Source organism: Rutilus rutilus, assembly GCF_951802725.1.
Source record: "Rutilus rutilus genome assembly, chromosome: 3".
Classification (NCBI taxonomy): Eukaryota; Metazoa; Chordata; class Actinopteri; order Cypriniformes; family Leuciscidae; genus Rutilus; species Rutilus rutilus.
The window spans coordinates 34,321,129-34,339,574 of NC_140211.1; the positions used below are offsets into that span (position 1 = coordinate 34,321,129).

Below are 18,446 nucleotides of genomic sequence, written 5' to 3' on the forward strand. Positions count from 1 at the left end.
GGAAACAAAGACACCTACATCTTGGATGCCCTTGAGGTAAGCTAAAACATATCAAAAATTAATTTCAAAGTGAACTATCGCTTTAAATGAACTGTATTCAAATTAAAGGTGCAGTCTGTAAGAATGGCAGCTAGTGGTTGAAATAGGTACTGCAGTCCAAATTCAAAATATCGGAGATCGTGAAGCATCAGTTGCTTATATCGTTGTTTCCCCCGCCTCGACGCTCACACGGGTTGCCAGTTTGAGGACACGCAACAGGAACAAGCGCAATTGACAATGAAAGCCGAGGAGACTTACACGTAAGTTACGTAAGTAACGTAATAATTTATTACGTAAGTTGATGAGTTGATTTATATGATTTATTTCTATTTATTTTTTGAGATTTTTAGATGGATACCGAGGCATTTTAGGTTGGGCAGAATCTGCAATCTCTGACCCAGTCTGTTTGCTGGCTGCAAAACGCTGTGTTTCCTGCCATCTGGCATCCCGGGGTGTCGATATACTATTGGGTGAACTGGCAGTGGGCGAGATCACACAGACCAAAACAAAAACAGACATTCCAACACGGAACGCACATTTCAAAGTAAAATAACTGGCTGTAGAAGTGTTTTTCAGAGAGACAAGTATGTGACCTCAGCATGTTTCCTAAATATCTGCAAACATATTGTGGTATTTTATGCTTTAGTAGAGTGAACAAGTTACAAACAGCACCTTTAAAAGTCTTATGCAACATTACTGAATCAACCTAAATATGGTAGGTTACACCAACAAAACTAAATTTAGTGGAAAGACAAGGTAGAAATAGTTCTTTAAAGTAACAATTGCAGGTTACTTTTTACAGTGTTTTTACAGTGTGATTTTGGAGTATCATGTAAACAGGAGTGTAGAATATAAGCATGTGAAATTTAGTATGTTTTTATTTTCATGGAGGACATCAACTCTCAAATTATTAGCAACATTTATTATTAAGTATCACCTCGTTACTTCAATGTTAAGTATGTTTTTGAGATATTAAACCCAAGAATCTTCTACTATTATCAATCAGCATGACTCATCAGCAAGTTAGTTTGTGATCTCACTATCATTGTTGCATCTCCACTTCCAGCTCCTTTGAAAGTATCTCCATAAACCGCCCCTGGCCACAGCTGTCTTTGTTAGCATCTTAAGACCGCTGAGTTCAGTTGGGCTTTGAGCAGGGCAGATTCAGACCGCTGTGTGTCAAGGGGTGAAATTAGCCGCACTTCAGAGCATAGCTGGAGGTCAAGATTGTGCTCAGCAACTGGAAGAAGACCCCTCCCCTTCCTCATACACCCACACATTACCCAAATAACCCCTGTGCCATGTCTCACCTTGCCCCACAGTCAAAAAAAGAGAGAACAATTTTAAGATAAAGAGAAAAGAGACTGACACATGGGGACTGGAGCAAAATAGCCTAGAGCACTGTTCAGAACGGATTTGTTTCATAGATGACATCTGGCTTACTATTCAAAATTCAGGACATTTGTCATTTCATCCACTGAATCGGGCAAAATCTATCGCTCTTTATTCATTTAATTTACTTTTTAAAGTGCCCCTATTATCCTTTTACAAACATTACCTTTCATGTAGTCTGTTATACACACTTTGTGAATGTAAAAGGTGTGCAAAGTTTCAAAGACCACAATAAATGGAGTTCTTGTCTCTCAAAAGAAAGTAGCGAATCTGAACTGCCTGAAACGAGTCATCAGTAACTCCAGTCTTCCTTCCAATAAGAACCTATGTCTACTTTGACCCGCTTTTAAAAGGGGCTTTCGCATCGGGTAGTTCTAGGAACTTAGTTCTAGGAACTAGCCACCAGGGTGGTTCCCCGAGAACTAATGGTACCCTTAGGAACATTTTCCTGGTTGCATTCTCACCGTCAGTTGGAACTCTGAAATGACATAAGCCGCGCTCGTTGTTGTGACTTTTATTTTGACGGCGCTGAGAACGCCAGCCAGAGCCTGAGCAGTGAGCACATAGTGCTCGCATTCTCCGTGTTCATTAGTTTACGATCTGTCTAACAGTCCTGTCTAATACGTTATTAGATAGAACTGTTATACATAGAAAGTAGACAGTATATGAAAAGGTATTAGCGTATGCCGTGTGGTTGATGTCCAGTTTTGCTGACTGAGCTGAAATACATAATCATGTTTTGCTTGGTTCCCTCAAAGTTGTGTTGGATTTTCTCCTTAGCGTAAAGGTTAAGAGGCCCATCTATCACTGTTTTCCATGTTCGCAGAGTTAGTTTGTGGAGTAGAGTATATAGGCTATAATCTGTGTGTGTACATAGCTTTTTTTTTAAATGATGGGTACTGGTGTTTGGCGTGCGTTCGGCCAATCAGCGTACACTAACATCACTGGTAGTTCCTATAGTGCTGGTTTAGACCCTCTGAAGTAGGAGCTAAATTAGTTCCTCCAAAAGGAGTTCCTAGAACTAAAATCGTTCCTAGTTCCTGCGGCGCGAACACGCCAAAATCCGGGTACTTCCACCAATAGATCTAGGAACTATGAAAAGGTTCCTCCAGTGCGAAAGCCCCTAAACACTGTAGTTGTAGCTGAAAGAGTTTGGCTCATGTTGTCAAAATGTCAAGAAGATGCAAAAAAAAAGCAAATGCACTTTGCATGCACTACCAAGTATGAGGACTTGATATGGTAAAACTAACGTGTGATACTGTTCATATCACTGTGTATACTAGTGCAGAGTAAGCCTCTGAATTCAGATATGGCCATTTTGGTTCCGACATGCACTGTAAGCGGTAGACATTTTTTAGCTTTAGTTACGGTAGGCTATGTGATGAAGGTGAAAATAAATGAAAAGTAGAATTAATAAATAATATTCCACAATAGCAGATATTTCTATTCAGACAAGATAATATTTCTCTGAGGACCTCTGAATTAGCCCCAAAAGTACTGGTTGTATGCACTGAGTCCCATGCGTATTAATGAATCCGTTGTGAAAAAAACTTGCAAAACAATTAAAAATGGAGTCTTCAAGCAGGGTGGATGATTTTGTTGTCCTCTCTCTTCTTACAAAAGAGGAAAAAAAGAGGAAATATTGGGTCCATCCAATCCTGAGATTGCGTAGAGAGGAAGGAGAGTTCCACCTCCTTATCAAGGAGCTGTGGGATTATCCCGAGCGATTCAAAGTTTACTTCAGGATGTCAGAGGCTCAGTTTGATGCTTTGCTAGCGATACTGGAGCCACATATAAAAAAAAAGACCACAATTTCCGTGAACCAATTGATCCTGAACAGTTCTGGATTTTAGTGTTCGCTTGTACGGTAGCTCTGAATTGTCAAAACACCTCTCAAAATGCTTGCTACGGATGCGAAAAATGCAGAAAATTTAATCCGATCCAATTTTTTTTTTACGGACGAAAGTTTCAGAGGCAGTGTGTAAACGTGATTGACACAACGTGAGGTCGTATTTATTCTTTGAATTTCGGACTCAGCGTGCAAGGACCTTTAGAAGAAAGAAAGAAAGAAAGAAAGAAAAAGAAAGAACAGTACAGCGCAGAGGACAGTGGATGAGCGCAGAAGGGCCCAGTCACTGGTGACACTACAAAAGCGGCTGGTACGCTGACAAAGATTGTGAGCGTCTCTCCTTTGATCCAGCATCTCGTCCTGCTTGTTTGATGTCTGCTAATTTGCTCTGAAATCTGAACACGTTACTCCAGAGGGGACCCCTGCACTGTTTGAAGTGCTCTAATCTGCAGCACGGGACAGAGGTTCATCATCTTCGGGGGCTTGTGGGAGAGTGATAAGGCACAAGACCCACCCCCCTCATCCATCTCCAGACATTAGCATATTCATAGGCTAATCCAATAGCAGGGCAGCACTGTGTCCAATTATGCAAATACTGTTAGCTGGCTCATTTTTACTAAAGTCATTTCACATCTTTCTATCCCTGTCTTTATTCAGTCTCTTTCTGGACTTGCCAAGTGATCCACAAACAATTGGGTAAGTACCTCTCCCCACCATTTTAGATAAAACATGCTCAGATGAGCCCTGTAAAGGAAGCAGGCTATTTTCTGTTTTACCAAACCGAGTGGAAAAAAACGGCACTAAAGGTGAATTTTAATAAGGCCAAAAAACAGCCCGAATTCTGGCCGATGATAAAAGCTAAAGCCATTTCATGCATTCCGTAAGCAACAGCACAATATAGTGATACTACTAAATCTGCCAACATTACCATAGCAGGCAGCTGCTGGATGTGGGTCAATGACAATTAAGAGAAAAATCTAAAAATAAATAAATAAACCTGAATGCATGTGCCATGTACCTAACTGTATAAAATTGAAAAATGAACATTTTTGTCAAATAAGAGTAGTATGAATTAAATTTAAAGTATTTTGAACAATTTAACAGATCTGGGGGAAAAAAAGAATGTCACACATCCCAAACCACCATGATTGTGCTTAATAATGTTGATTTAATTATCTCTGGACCAGGAATGCGTTTCCCAAAAGCCACCCACCAATGGTCTCTACAATCAACTTAGCTCACAATGCTTTTGAGAAATGTAGCCCAGGTCCAGAGATACTTTAATTAAATCAACATGATTAAAAATCTCTGAGAATCACATGGTGTATCAACCGCAGACGCACACATGAACACATGTATTGATCAGCCACTGCATTTTTTACTCTCATTGGCCTCAAATACTTTCTGTCAGCCATTATCCCAGGTTCTGTTGTAGAGGTGTACAGGGCAAACAAACCATGTGCCTTGATAATGTGAGGAGGATTACATTCAATTGATTATGATGATGGCGCTTGTAAAGGTCAGCGCAACTTGTTCAGAGAAATACTCCTTGCTCAATTTGAGCTCCATCATTGTCAATGATCCTTAAGCAAATGATTCCGAAACTTCAGAAGTACAGTATGTCTGCTATGTAATTCCTATAAAAGTGACATATGCAACTAAAAGAGACAGTCTAGCTCCATAGATGTCTATGAAATCACCAGAGAAGACTGATTTTGCTGCTATTGATCTGGCTTAACAAAGGAAGCCCTCTCTGGCATTATTCTTGCTAATGGAATCCCACGAGGAGCCACTGCCTCAGATCTTAAAGACACATTCTGTCAAAGTTCAAATGACTCATTTTCATTTATGATCCTAAAATGAATAGCTCACTGCAGCTGCCTTCATTTCTCTTTTCTTCCCCACTGCTTTCGCTAGTGATTGCGGAAGACAAAGGCAGAGCTGCATTAGACTAATTCTGTTTCTACAACTGAATCAATTCAAATGCTCAAACAAAGGCCCGAGCCATTAAACAATAATGGATTTTTTATTTCATAATTCATACACTTATCTAGAGTATCACTTTTGAAACTGAATTCTATTGTCAGCCTTTTCTTACTATGTCCAAGTATTAGTATAATTGTTCTGTATAGCCGCTTTTCCACGGTCGGGCCAAAACGTTGTCTTTGCTTAACAGTTCCATTCCATACCGATCCGGGCCAGCCGGTACGGATATGGTTCCATTTCCACTGTAGGGCTGACAACCGCTGCTCTTTGGAATGTATTACAAAAGCTTCAGTCCTTGCATTGGTAACGCAAGATTATAAAACAGATAGTTCCGGTCCTTGATTCTGATTGGTTGAGCCGCGTTCGAAGCCGTTGTAAATTACTCAACAAACATACACCTGTGACCGCATTACATTAGTATTACTGCGCAACTGCCGTTTGTGATTCTTTGTTGCTGCATGTGTTGCTTGGCAACCTCTTTGGAACTACATTGCTTGGCAGAGGAATAAATGTGTTATAATGTTATATATTTTTTTATGAATGAAATAGGTCCTAACTCTCTGTGGTCATTAAGAATCCCGAAATTCGAAAAAGAGTAGGGGTGTAACCCCGGCATCCTGGCCAAATTTGCCCCTTGGCCTCTGTCCATAATTGCCTCCTAATCATCCCCATATACTGACTGGCTTCATCACTGTCTCCTCTCCACCAGTCAGCTGGTGTGTGGTGGGCGTTCTGGCGCAGTATGGCTGCCGTCGCATCATCCAAGTGGATGCTGCACATTGGTGGTGGTTGAGGAGATTCCCCCTTTCCATGTAAAGCGATTTGAGTATACCCAGAAAAGCGCTATATAAATGTAACAAATTATCAATTATTAATAAAGTAAATATATATAAAAAAAAAAAAATGCTTAAAAAACGTATGAGCTCAATTGAGGTGGATACATTTTTTATGTATATGTAGGCCTATGATGTAGGATAAAAGAGCCATGGTGGCTTCCCAATTGCAGCAACTTAAATTTTTATTACAGATATATTGTGCCAATTTCCCAGGAAGTGATGATTTTGTTCTCTTGAACACATGGGATGGAGACAATGCTTTATTTGCAAATGTTTTATGCAATATTCCAATTTTGCGCATAAGTTAAATGTGCAACTTTAGATGGAAACATAGCTAATGACATCTTACAACAGTGAGAAATTGTTGAGGGCTTCAAAGTCTAAAAAGTAGAGACATATTACTCGACCTGTTAACTGTCAGTGTCCCGGTAGAGGGACACTAGGCATGCTTTTTTATTGCCTTTTTCCCAATCACATATTTTAGTAATAATCATAAATTAGGTATCATTTGAAAGCTTAAACACTCAAAGTTCATCTTGTGATATGGACACCGTGGAAAGGGTACTTAAAATCTGTTTTGCGGGCTCAATTTTTGTGAAATCAACGTCAAAATTGGACCCCAACTTAGTTAGACATGTGGCTTTAATTGTCTAGCATTTTTAGAGTTAAAATTATGTTGTGCTTTTTTTGAAGTCATTTAACATCTGCAATAATCTGCTGAGTGGCTTCTATGGAAGACACCAACCTTAGGTCTGTATTTCAAAGCATTCACAAATTACAAAAATTACAGTTAACAGGTTAATTAAATCAGAGATTCATACTGGGAAGGCTCATATGACGGTAACAAGTGATCCATGAGGACTGGTCCCTGATCAGTAGTTCATTAAAAAGTTCTTAAGAGGGCCTCTGAAATCTAGGGCTGTACTCAACCAAAGAAAATCTTGGTCGACTGAAGTCCTGAAATTTTCGACTAAAAATCGACTAAAATCGACTAAAAATGACGTTAGGAAAAAAAACGTTAAATTAATTAGATGTGCACTGTGCGCAGTACTTGGTAGCCTTGTTGTCCGCCTAAATGAATTATAAATAAACATAAACAACTAGTAGGCTATTTGCAGTATATTAAATCGTTTTTGACCTAATTATTTTGCACTGAAATGAGTCTGACACTTGAGTCTGTCAGCTCTGACAGCGCTGCATCACGTGCACCTGCGCAATATCATAGCTTATGATTTCCGAAAATAGTACTATGTTGTCAACTAGTGATATCATCACAAGAACTGTTGAGGAATATGCAACATAATTTAGACAATTATTTTTGTCATATGTTATAATAATAAGTTATTATTAGTCAGACACTATCATTTCACCGTGCATGTCCTCGCACCGAGCGAGGCTGATGAGCTTAACGTTAGCTTCACAGCTGAGACACGAATAGACTATTAACTTAAAGCTTTTACTCTTAATAAACACAAAAGGCACGTCCACTTTAATAAAAAAAGAATATTTATTAAACAAACCAGATCAAGAGCAGAAACGAAATAAAGTGCATAACTGAAAAATAAAGCATCCTAGGCTCAAAACTAACACAACCAACAGCACAGCGCAATTGCGTATTAGGCTCCAAATAAAATAAAAAAAAGTTAGGTTATCACACTAAAACATTGAAATATGCAAATTCTGATATGTTCATAGCTTACTCAAAACAGACAGGGCAAGTTAACGCAGACAAGTGAGCTTACCACTTTTACAGTAGATGATATGTCATGTTTGTCGTCAAGCTGTGGAAAACTGTTTCTTGCAAACTTTGCATTCGACCTTTTTCCTGTTATCAATTTTAACAAAATGCTGCCACACTGTCGATTTCTTTGTTGTTGACATGTTAGAAGAGGACTGACTATTAAACGCTCTCACAATTAAATAAATAATATTCAGCATCAAACCTTCTACGCTCGACGCTCTCTCTTGGGTTGGACTAATCCAAAAAAGGTGAAAACAAGGGGGGTGTTTTGAAGACAGACTGTTACAGTGAAACAAGGGTATTCTGAAAACACCCCCATTAGCAGTTAGTGCTTTCCACCTGATGAAATGAGCGCGCCTCAGCGCGGCAAAACTGATTAAATAAACGCGGCAGAAAATCGACCAATCAGAATTTTGGTCGAACCAGAACGTATCGACCAACTAATCGACTAATCGACTAGGACAGTACAGCCCTACTGAAATCGTTGTTAATGTTTTCATTAGCACTACCGGTATGTGAGTTGTGGAGCTTAAATGTAGATGATGAATATTTCTATATTCAAGCATCTATAATACTGTTCCCCACTATCAATGTTATTTAAATTATCTCGCTGATACAAATTAATCTAACAGATTAATGTTACACTGCAAAGTTTGTATTATTAATGTTTATGGGGTTAAAAATTTACACAAAATGAAATGATATTAAAAGAGTGCCAGTTGTGCATCATGTTTCTTAAAGACTCTTTGGAAAATCATCAAACTTGAATTACACTGGCAGACAAGCAGCTGTCAAATTAAATAGTGAGATTGTATGCTTCATAAATTATGAGTAAAAAAGCTTACTTATTCTAACATAGTAATACAAACAAATTATGGATGTTTTATTAGATATAGGGGCCTAAAAAGATGAGAAGATTTGCTCCATTTGATTTCTTTCTTCCTCAGCTATAACTAATGATGGGTATGTGATAGAACCTCTGACACTCTTGATATGCTCTTAATAAAACAATCTCTTCTCTCACCTCCTCCACTTCTACAACGAGCAGATAAAGGGATGAATGGGGGAATGGAGGAATGCACGTATTCGGAGAACAGACATCAAGGGGCTAGTGGAAGCCATGAAATGTGATTGGCTGTTCTGCTTCCGCTGGGCTTCTTTGAAGCGGCACTGATTGGCTTTGTGCCTTTGTGGGCAGAGGACAGAAAGTGCCAGTGTGTTCAAAGCACTCAATACAGTACACAAAAGTATTTGGTGCGAACGAACGGACGAATGAATGAACGAACGAAAGATGGAAGAAAATCATCTCTATTTCTGACATTTACCACAGCCGCCTGAAGCCATGCCCTAATGAATAATGGAAATCACTTAACATGAGCGCTATGCAAGCTCTTCTTTTCTCTCCCCGTCTCTCTTTCTCTAATATAAATGTGTCTTTTCTTGAACTGCTCATTTTCATTTCCCTTTCCTTCCAATTTGAATCCTTCTCTAATACGCAACCACCAGTAATTTCCATTCTTTTCAGTTTCCTGATAATAACAGAACATACCAACATAAGGATGAGAGCAGTTAGGCACAGACAGAGACTGATTTGAGTGTATATAAACATATATTTCCTATCTCTTTCTAAGACAACCCACCAACCCAACTCAAATATGTTCTTGTTTTCCTGCCTCAAGTTCAATAAGGGTAGCCTACTTAGTCTGATTGAAAGCTATATGACAGAAACCACTCAGATATACTAGATGTTGTATATCCTGATGTATGTAATTTAAAAGGAAGGGAGGTTACTGTGATTGACTACCAGTCAGAGAAATGGTGCAACTTTAACGACAGGGTTGTCATCAAGCTGAAAGAACAGGTGCCCTTGTGCACAACAATGTCTATAGCTCTGGCTAGAGCTAGTGAGAAACAAGTAAGTCTATGAAATTCACTTAGCAGTACTTTCCGTTAAAACCATATAGGTTAAAACTGATTTTTTAACACCAAGGACCAAGTATGATGATCCTCTTGTAAAAAATAAAAGCTAAGCAAATATATATATTTTTTTAATTTAACACACACACATACTCTCTCTCTCTCTCTCTCTCTCTCTCTCTCTCTCTCTCTCTCTCTCTCTCTCTCTCTCTCTATTCATCGTTTGTCGGTAACAAAAGTTATGGTTATCATAAATCGGCTGATCGCTATGATTTTCAGGAACGGAATTTTGAGGTAAACAGGTTTAATTAACTGTCACGTCCTGCTAGCGGGACGATTGGCGCTCTTTTTTAATTGCCTTTTTTCATATCACATATTTTAGTGATCATCATAGATTAGGTATCATTCAAAAGCTTACGAACTCAAAATAATTTCTGTGAAAACTGTTTTGAAATGGATGATTGAGAGGCGAGCAAGAACTTTTAAGCGACCAGCTACTTCAGACTCCGTTGTTCTCGTGCTCCGCTCCGCATCTCACGATAATCACGACGTTGGATAAAAAAAATAATAATAAAAAAAAACACTTGCCTGCCGTTGTAGTTTACACAAGACTGGCGGGAAATGCGCATTGATATACCTTTATTCTAGATGTAATGTGGTTTATTTTGATAGGTGAACTGTCTTTGTAATGTTAAGAGAAGGAGATGCTGTGGGCGATTTTTTTGCACCTTTTTTTTTTTTGCGTGTTCTTAAAGAGAAAGACACAGTCTTTTCAGCTTGCCACTATAAATCGCTATTTCTGCACTAAACTAGTGAATTTTGCCAAGATATATTCAGATATGATAGACAAGATGTTATATAATAATAATTTAATGAAAACCCAATTTTGACAAAAAAAACTGTCATTCGACCTATTTTTAGACCTTAGCCTACTGAAAACGTACCAGCGCGACATCCGACGGGTTTTCCCAGATCGCATTACACACACACACACACACACTTGTGATTTGTCAGAAATAGAGATGATTTTCTTCCATCTTTCGTTCACTCATTCATTCATTCATTAATTCATTCATTCGTTCAGTCTGGGTATATGTGCCTCTCCTGTCCCTTAATTGCCACTGCATTTAAAACCCTCTGTTAACACCCCTGATCCTTTGCCATTAGGCTGCACCATGTGTGAAAGATAGAGCTTTAAAATGAAATGCAGTTTGATACATATTCAGCTGCAGGATCAGCTGAGCTTAAAAGGCAACCCAGATGGGGCTCAAACCCACAATCCTCAGCTCTAAAATCTGATGCCCTACCAAGAGGCCACTGGGCTCATATAACAGTATTCCCAACATCAAAGATCCCCGCTTTGAACCTGAGTAGTAAAATGTTCATTTGACACATATTTCAGTGCTTACCCATAATCATCACTCTTTGGGAGATTTTCCTCATGTCAGCAGACATACTGTAAGAGATGAGATGAGTTTGACAGTCCAAACAAAGACGCACTGAGTATTCCTGGGAAATTGCCAAGAACACTCCTCCATCCAAAACAAGTTGATTCATCTTTAACAAGCTTAACAAGGGGACAGTGAAAACACATGCTCATTTAGATGGCGCAAACCTGTTGTCTCAGGGCTTTCCCATTAAAAAATAAACAATGAGTGGACATGAGTTGAGTGGTCATGACGATTCTCAGCCTCATTGTTTGAATAAAGCAGTAAAGGCCAGTTCACACCCAGAATGATAACTATAATGATAACTATATTAGCATATACACCAAAGCATGATAACATTCTGTCGATTATAAGCATATACTGCAGTTATGTCATCTGCAGGTTTAAATGCTCAAGCTTGTTAAAGTGTGGTGGATTCTGATGGCCTGTCAGTGTTTTTATCATTCATCAGCAGGAAAAATCACTGATTCCAACAATATTGTTCCTTGTCATTGTTATAGTTGTGGTGTTGACTTCCCTGTTTATTCATAGTTATAGTTACCATTATCGTTATCACCTTATGTGAACGGGCCTTAATACAGACAAATAGTTTTTGTCTGTCATACTCACTCATACTGAACTGCTCTGCAAAAGTGAATAAGACAATGATGTTGGTTAACCTAAATTTGGTTATCAGTAAGCGACATTAGACTCTATAGTTTGTTTTATTTGTCCACTAATAATGTCCAACACATGCATCACAGGAGCTTTGTGTTTCTTTTTTCTCATTTATTTCTGAAAGTTAATCATTGAAATTCCCACTGCAGTGCCATTTCTGCCACATCTCAAATTCTATTAGCATTCTGGTGTAGAAATGACAGTGATGAAAATTACTTTTTACTTTTTTTAAATAAGAGGGCTAACTATTTTCATAGCTGGCACCCTATGTCTCTTAAATACACATTCAATTATACTTAAATTAAAATTACATGAAATGTTCACATTATTTGCACAATTTGACAAAATTTGGCTCAACAAAACATTTCTGCTGTGAAAAGTGAAACGTGCCACATTTCATCTCAAGTATTTTCCTTACTGACAATTAATACAAAGTGATAATTCATATTTTTATGATGGGTTTTCATATTTTAAGATTGAAAGTTTGGCTCTGGAACAACAGTAAGAACAGAGCCAAGTTGGTTTTAATGTGATATTATATAACTAAAAGAAAAGATCGAAATCAAATCTAAAAGTAAATTTAGTTTAGTTTTATTTACATTTAAATGTAGTTTTACTAAAAATCAACGTCTGGAATTTAAAAGTGCCAGAAACCAAAGAAACAGCCCTTTATGCATGATTTCAGGTCCATTTCCAGGCAAACAGTCAAAGGATTACTGAAGGCATAGTTCACATTCAGTAGCCGGGCAGAATGAGATCTAGACCAAGTGTGTGAGTCTATATGAGCGTCTCTACTCTAGGCTGGTATGCACAACTCTGTGTGAGGCACGCGAATGTAAACAGCAGTGATATACAACAGGTCCAGCTGGCAAACAGACAACTGTGTGCTTGTGTCATCATCACGTCTAATGCTGGTGTCCCTCTCGCTTGCTTAGGGCCCTTTCACCTAAAGAAGGGGGGTAAGAATGTGGGTCTAAATATGACAGCCCACTCCACTCCTCAACCCCTTCCATCTCATTTCTCCATCCCCCTCCCTTCAAATCCGATCATCCTCCCCCCATGATCCAGAGCCATACTCATCATAACAACCCTTTTACAACAGTGTCCCCCCAAGAGCCAGACACAAAAACACACATGTACAGCTATGCATCGAAATCAAACTGATGCTGATTTTAAATTAGAAACAACATTCGCATTCCTAATAGAGCCTTGTATGGCATATTATTCCTTTCTGCTCCTATTTGACAGGAAACAGTAATCTTTCACATACAGTGACATTTTCTCCACATGCTAGTTTCCTGCAGATCTTCTGGGTGAAGAAGAGCACTAGTAGAACAGTGAGCTGAATCTATACTTCATTGATTCAGGTGGGGAATTGGGGCCTCGTATTTATTCCAGTACTGTCAGGACCTCAGAGATGAAACAAGGACGATCCAGCTGACATTCTGGTGATGAGACACATATGACAAGTGAGCTGGCATAGCCACAGGCTGCCCACAACCCACTAACAAAGACACGCAAAGGCAGAAGCAGAGAGAAGACAGTGGTAGATTTTCCAAATCTTGGCTCTTGAACAAGGCTCTCTTCATTTTTGTTTCATTACTGAATGAAATGTCTGCACTTTCTTTGAGTAACCAACATAAAATTCTTCAACTTTAACAACTCCGCCATACAGTACTTCCCTGCTTTTCCCCATCTCAATATAGCAACATGAGAGACTGGCGAGGTCAAACAGCATGTCTGCATTGGATCCACGCGGCAACAAGGTCCAATCACAGAGCGAGCTTGAGCGAGACCAGGAACAGCGCAGCATCTGAATCAACCTACATCTTAAAGGTGAAGCCTGGATCTGGATCTTTAGCACTTGTTCACTACTGAACTGTGCCAGACACCGAAATGAGGGGCTCTGAGGCAAACATCATCGACCCACTGTACCAATGCCACTGTCTGCTCAATAGACAGACATATACACAGACAGGCATGATAGCTGACCCATATTTTGCAATCCCCCATTTAACAGCATGGAAGCAAATGGGACCATGAGCATGCTGGCAAAGTAAGAGTTAAATTATGAATGAGAAGATAATATCTGTGTAAGGAGAGCAGAGATCAGATGCAGATGGGGTGGGTGTGCTGTTTAAAGCTGTTAGATCTAAAGAAAATCACGTATTTTTGTCAATACAGTAAAACACTGTGAAATTAACAAGCAGGTTGAAAGCGTCAAGAGAGAAGTCATGTGGTCGCTATTGGGTCTCATCGACTGTGTTATTGCCAGAACGTCAGAATATAGGCTATTGCATGGAAACGAGTCCCCAAAAACCGGTCAGCATACATTAGAACGATTGTGTGTGCTTTTCACGCTGTGGTTAAAATATGAACCCCGACAAAAGATCGATACGGTGCTTTCACGCGAGCGCGGTCGCTCTTTTACGCTACTAGACCCAATGATATGACGGAACGCAAGACGCAACATATCTCACGGTGTGTGACACGGAATGGCGCGCGGCCACATATGCTTAATCAGCAGCAGTTGAGTCTGTTTCCCATTGTGTGAGTGAAACCCCCTCCATTTCCTCTCTACATCAGCCGAACCGGCATTAAGGAAAAATGTATCGAGCTGAACGATACACAACATGCCTGTATGTAAACTATGCGTGCGTGCGTGTATGTATGTCTGCATCTATCTATCTATCTGTCTTCTTTAAGGATAGTGAATGTCATACAGTAGTTCCCCCTGTCATTTTGGTCTAACATAAATAGGCGATTGTATATTGCATTATGTTTATTTGCTCAAAGTCACTTTCGTGATAACAGGTTTCAGATTTTCACCATCTGCATGCTGGTCACGCTCATGAAGAATTTACGGTTTCATGTGTTTAAAGCGTCGTGTCAAACCTCTCACCTTCATATCATTGACAATCGCCTGGAATAATCCACCAAGAGCCCCGCACTCCTTCTCCACAGACTCCACGTTTATATTATCCATCTTCAGCGAATACAGAGCAAAAAAAAAAAAAAAAAAAAAAAAAAAAAATTCCTGGTGTTGAATTACTTCCACAATATCCCGAAGAGACGCGTCTTGAGAGCTAAAAGCAGGAGAGTGTTTGTGGGTGAGAGCTAGATTTCAGCAGAAGCTGTCGGTTTTGCTGCCCAGAGGATTGAGGCAGATGATGGGGAGAGACGAGAGAGATGTGGGGTTAACTCTCTCTCTCCTCGGCTCCGGATCTACTCTCCGCGGTTGGAGGAGGTTAGGCTCGTGGATGGCCCCGTAATAGTCACGGTCATCTTCGGACAACGAGGCTTAATCGAGCTGAATGGATGTGAGAAGCGGAGAGTGTGTGTGGAGCGGTGCATCGGTGCGCCACCCGCCCGGCTGAGACTGGTGAGTGAGTGAGTGAACTGAGCAGCAGCGGCGCAGCGCGGCAGGGCCAGTAACTCGATCTATGCGAATCGTATTGGGCAGAACAGTTTCTCTTGTCACATGGAGGCCGAAGGGAGGAGAGATGGGACACAACATACAGACCAAAGCGTGTCATTCCTTCTGTACAGTCTGAATATGAAACTCTGAAAGACAGACATTTCCTAAGGATTAGGCTATATAGGCTACTACAGGCCTAAAAAAAATGCTATTAAAATTCTGGAAGATAATGAATTATTAATAATGTCTAATTAGGATATATACAATTATTATATATTAAATATTTCATATTTCAAATATTTCACGTCCTGTCATGTTGCATATTGTGTGTATAATAGATCCAGTTGAGTATCCAAGTTGAGTATGACAAATCAAAGTTTTGGTAATCATTGACTTCCATAATATGGAAATATAATATCCTTTTATATTCCACCGAAGAAAGAATGAAATACAGGTTTGAAACAGCATGAGGGTGAGTAAATCATGACAGAACTTCCATTTTTTAGTGAACTATTCCTTAAATGAAAACCATCTCAGTTTGGACATAAAGGGTGGGATTCAATCTGCATATTCAGTGACTTCATTAATGCCCTGATAAATGATAATGAAGCTGAAGTAAGATTTAATGATTATGTCTTAATGCTGTAATAAAAAGAAAAAAATAAATCATCTCGTTCTCGTCACAGTGGAAGGGGGAGGATGAAGCACTCTCGCAAAGGTTCAAAAGCAAGGTCACAGCGAGTGGCCTTTGCCTCCAAAACCGGGTGTCATATTTACAGAAATACCAGGTTAAGGGCCTCTCCCTCTTAACTCCTTTGGGAATTTTCTCACGTTACACCTCTGATCTGCTCTGCTGTTTGCTAGAAATAAGTCAAGGCACTGTTCATGGCCTGCCAATGCGTATTGGCTATACGGACAGAGAGACATAATCAGTTCTGTGTATTGACTGTCTGTTTATTGCCACTTTGCATTATTGTAAGTCACTTTAGTCAGAAAAGATCTGCCTGGACAAATGTAAATGTCCCTCACTCTAAAACTTTTTCTCTTTTGCACTCTCTCACCCAGTGTCTGCTGATCTTCACTGTCTGTGCCTATAACAAGGTTCCCCTCCATTTCATACATTACTCAGCAAGACAGCTAGACTGCCTGCATCAGCATCAAATTGTCCTGCCAACAACCATGCCAAACCACCTGCTTCAGCCATCCTTCATCCCCAGTTATTAAAATACATATATTACCATATCTTCCACATTTCCTTTCATATTTTTTCAGAAAGTTTTTAAGTGTTTAGAATTTAGTATCTTCACATTCACATATCTGAGATCTACTGTCCACGAACACGTACTTGGCACCAAATGATGTTCAGGGACTCAGCAGTGCTGCTGTGGTTGTTGGAACTTGTTTTATATGCAAGTTAGCGATGATGCAAATCTCCAGAGATCTACAGAGTGTGAATTAGAATTTTACCTGAGAGAAAAGTAGTTTACAGTTGGTGAAAATAATTACCTCTATTTTAAAATATTGATAATTGTCCATAGCACTACATTGCATAATATTTTACCTTCTGCTGCACCCTACAGATGCATTCCAAATCCCAACTGTTATTTTTCTTCCACAAAGAGTTAACACAAAGATTTAATATAACCAAATTCCAAGTACCTTACATCAGATTCATTTCAAGCGGAACATAAACCCTCCTCCAAATCCCGATTCCTTGGGTCTTTACACTATTAATACTTTAAATGGAGAGAGAATAACAAGGAAAAAAAAAACGAATTCATTTCTTCAAACTATTTCTGGGAAAGGTTTCAAAATTTCAATGCCAAAGAAAACCACTGTCTAATTTTTTGAGGGTCTTTTATGCAGTCTCCCAAATACAGGTCAATCACTTCTTCAGTGTTATGGTATAATTTAATATGTATGCAACATCCCATACTTGCTCAATGATGCATTACCTTCACAGCACCAATGTTATTTTGTACACAAGCCAGTCACAAGGGTTTATTAGGCTCCACCACAAACAACTTGGGCACGACCACAGGGCATCGTGACAATTCATCTTTTGCTCTCTTTTCCACTCACAATGAACTGTTTACATTTGAAATCTTGCTTTATGACAATTCATGGGGGCACTGTTATCAAGGTTTAAGGCAACAAGGAACTAGATACTTTCCCCAAAAATAAACCAGCATGTGTGGATATAAAGCAAGAATCTAATGACTATCAGGTGTGACATGGCACATGGCACTCTTTTTGTTGAGTCTGATCTTAGATAAACACTAACTGACAAAAGTGATTGAATGCTTATTATATAGTACTCCTCTTATGTTCGTTTAGAATGTTTATATTGAGACCCAACAGCAAGACTGCGAGTGGGATCTTGCTTTTATACAACGGTTCAATAAACAAGTAATACTGAGTAACTTACATTTTAGACACAATATTACCTTTTGCACTGTAAACTGAAATAGTTCCAAAGTAAAAGTAGAAGCTTTGCAATTTTCGTTCCTGAATCAGTGATTTTGAATGAATTATTCAAATACTATATAGTACTACCATACTATTCACCTTATTTTTCGAACGCGGAAGTAAACATGGGTCCAGTATCCGGTTTTTGTGCGGCACTTCCGTTTCCTCGCTTCCCTGGGCTAACTAACGATATCAATCGCAAAGGATTATGCAGAATTGACAGAAAAATGTTACACATAACGTAACAGATGAATACAACAAAGATCTAAAGCCCCGCCTCACCCAGTTCGGGTACCGGACCTGGTTGAAAACACTCATGCATCTAGCTGGCAGAGTGCCAACTTCGCCGGCGCCTTCAGCACCGCCCTAAACACGGCCGAGCCAGCGCTGGACTAATATATCTATGGAGGTATTTTTGTCATGTCAAATGTATTAATAATGCCATCAGAATGCAACCAAAGCACAGGACAGCAATAAGTAGATGGCTATAAATAATTGTAAATCATACAAAATAAACACCATGATGACTAGATTTTATACAGGGGTTACTATGATTTTGTTTCTCCTTAGAGTTTTTTATTGAGACTTCATAGCCCAGCCACTTTTCTGGTATCGGGTGGTCTTCTGTCGGTCTTGTGTTCACGAAATGAAAAGAACAAACATACGGTCGTTTCGGTGGTTTCTTCAAATGTAA

The 18,446-nt window shown here is 39.3% G+C and overlaps 1 protein-coding gene across 4 annotated transcripts in view; it reads right to left on the reverse strand.

The window, feature by feature from the left end:
* mtss1lb (MTSS I-BAR domain containing 2b) overlaps window positions 1–15,281 on the reverse strand; it is a 66,306-nt gene extending 51,025 nt beyond the window's left edge. Inside the window, exon 1 of one of the 4 annotated variants that reach the window (XM_084403926.1) lies at window positions 14,768–15,281. In XM_084403926.1, the coding sequence (XP_084260052.1) occupies window positions 14,768–14,851 (84 nt within the window). In that variant the 5' untranslated portion in view covers window positions 14,852–15,281. The remainder of the gene's footprint in view (window positions 1–14,767) is intronic. The other 3 variants (XM_084403927.1, XM_084403925.1, XM_084403924.1) reach the window with 3 other exon arrangements.
* Window positions 15,282–18,446: the final 3,165 nt, after the last annotated feature.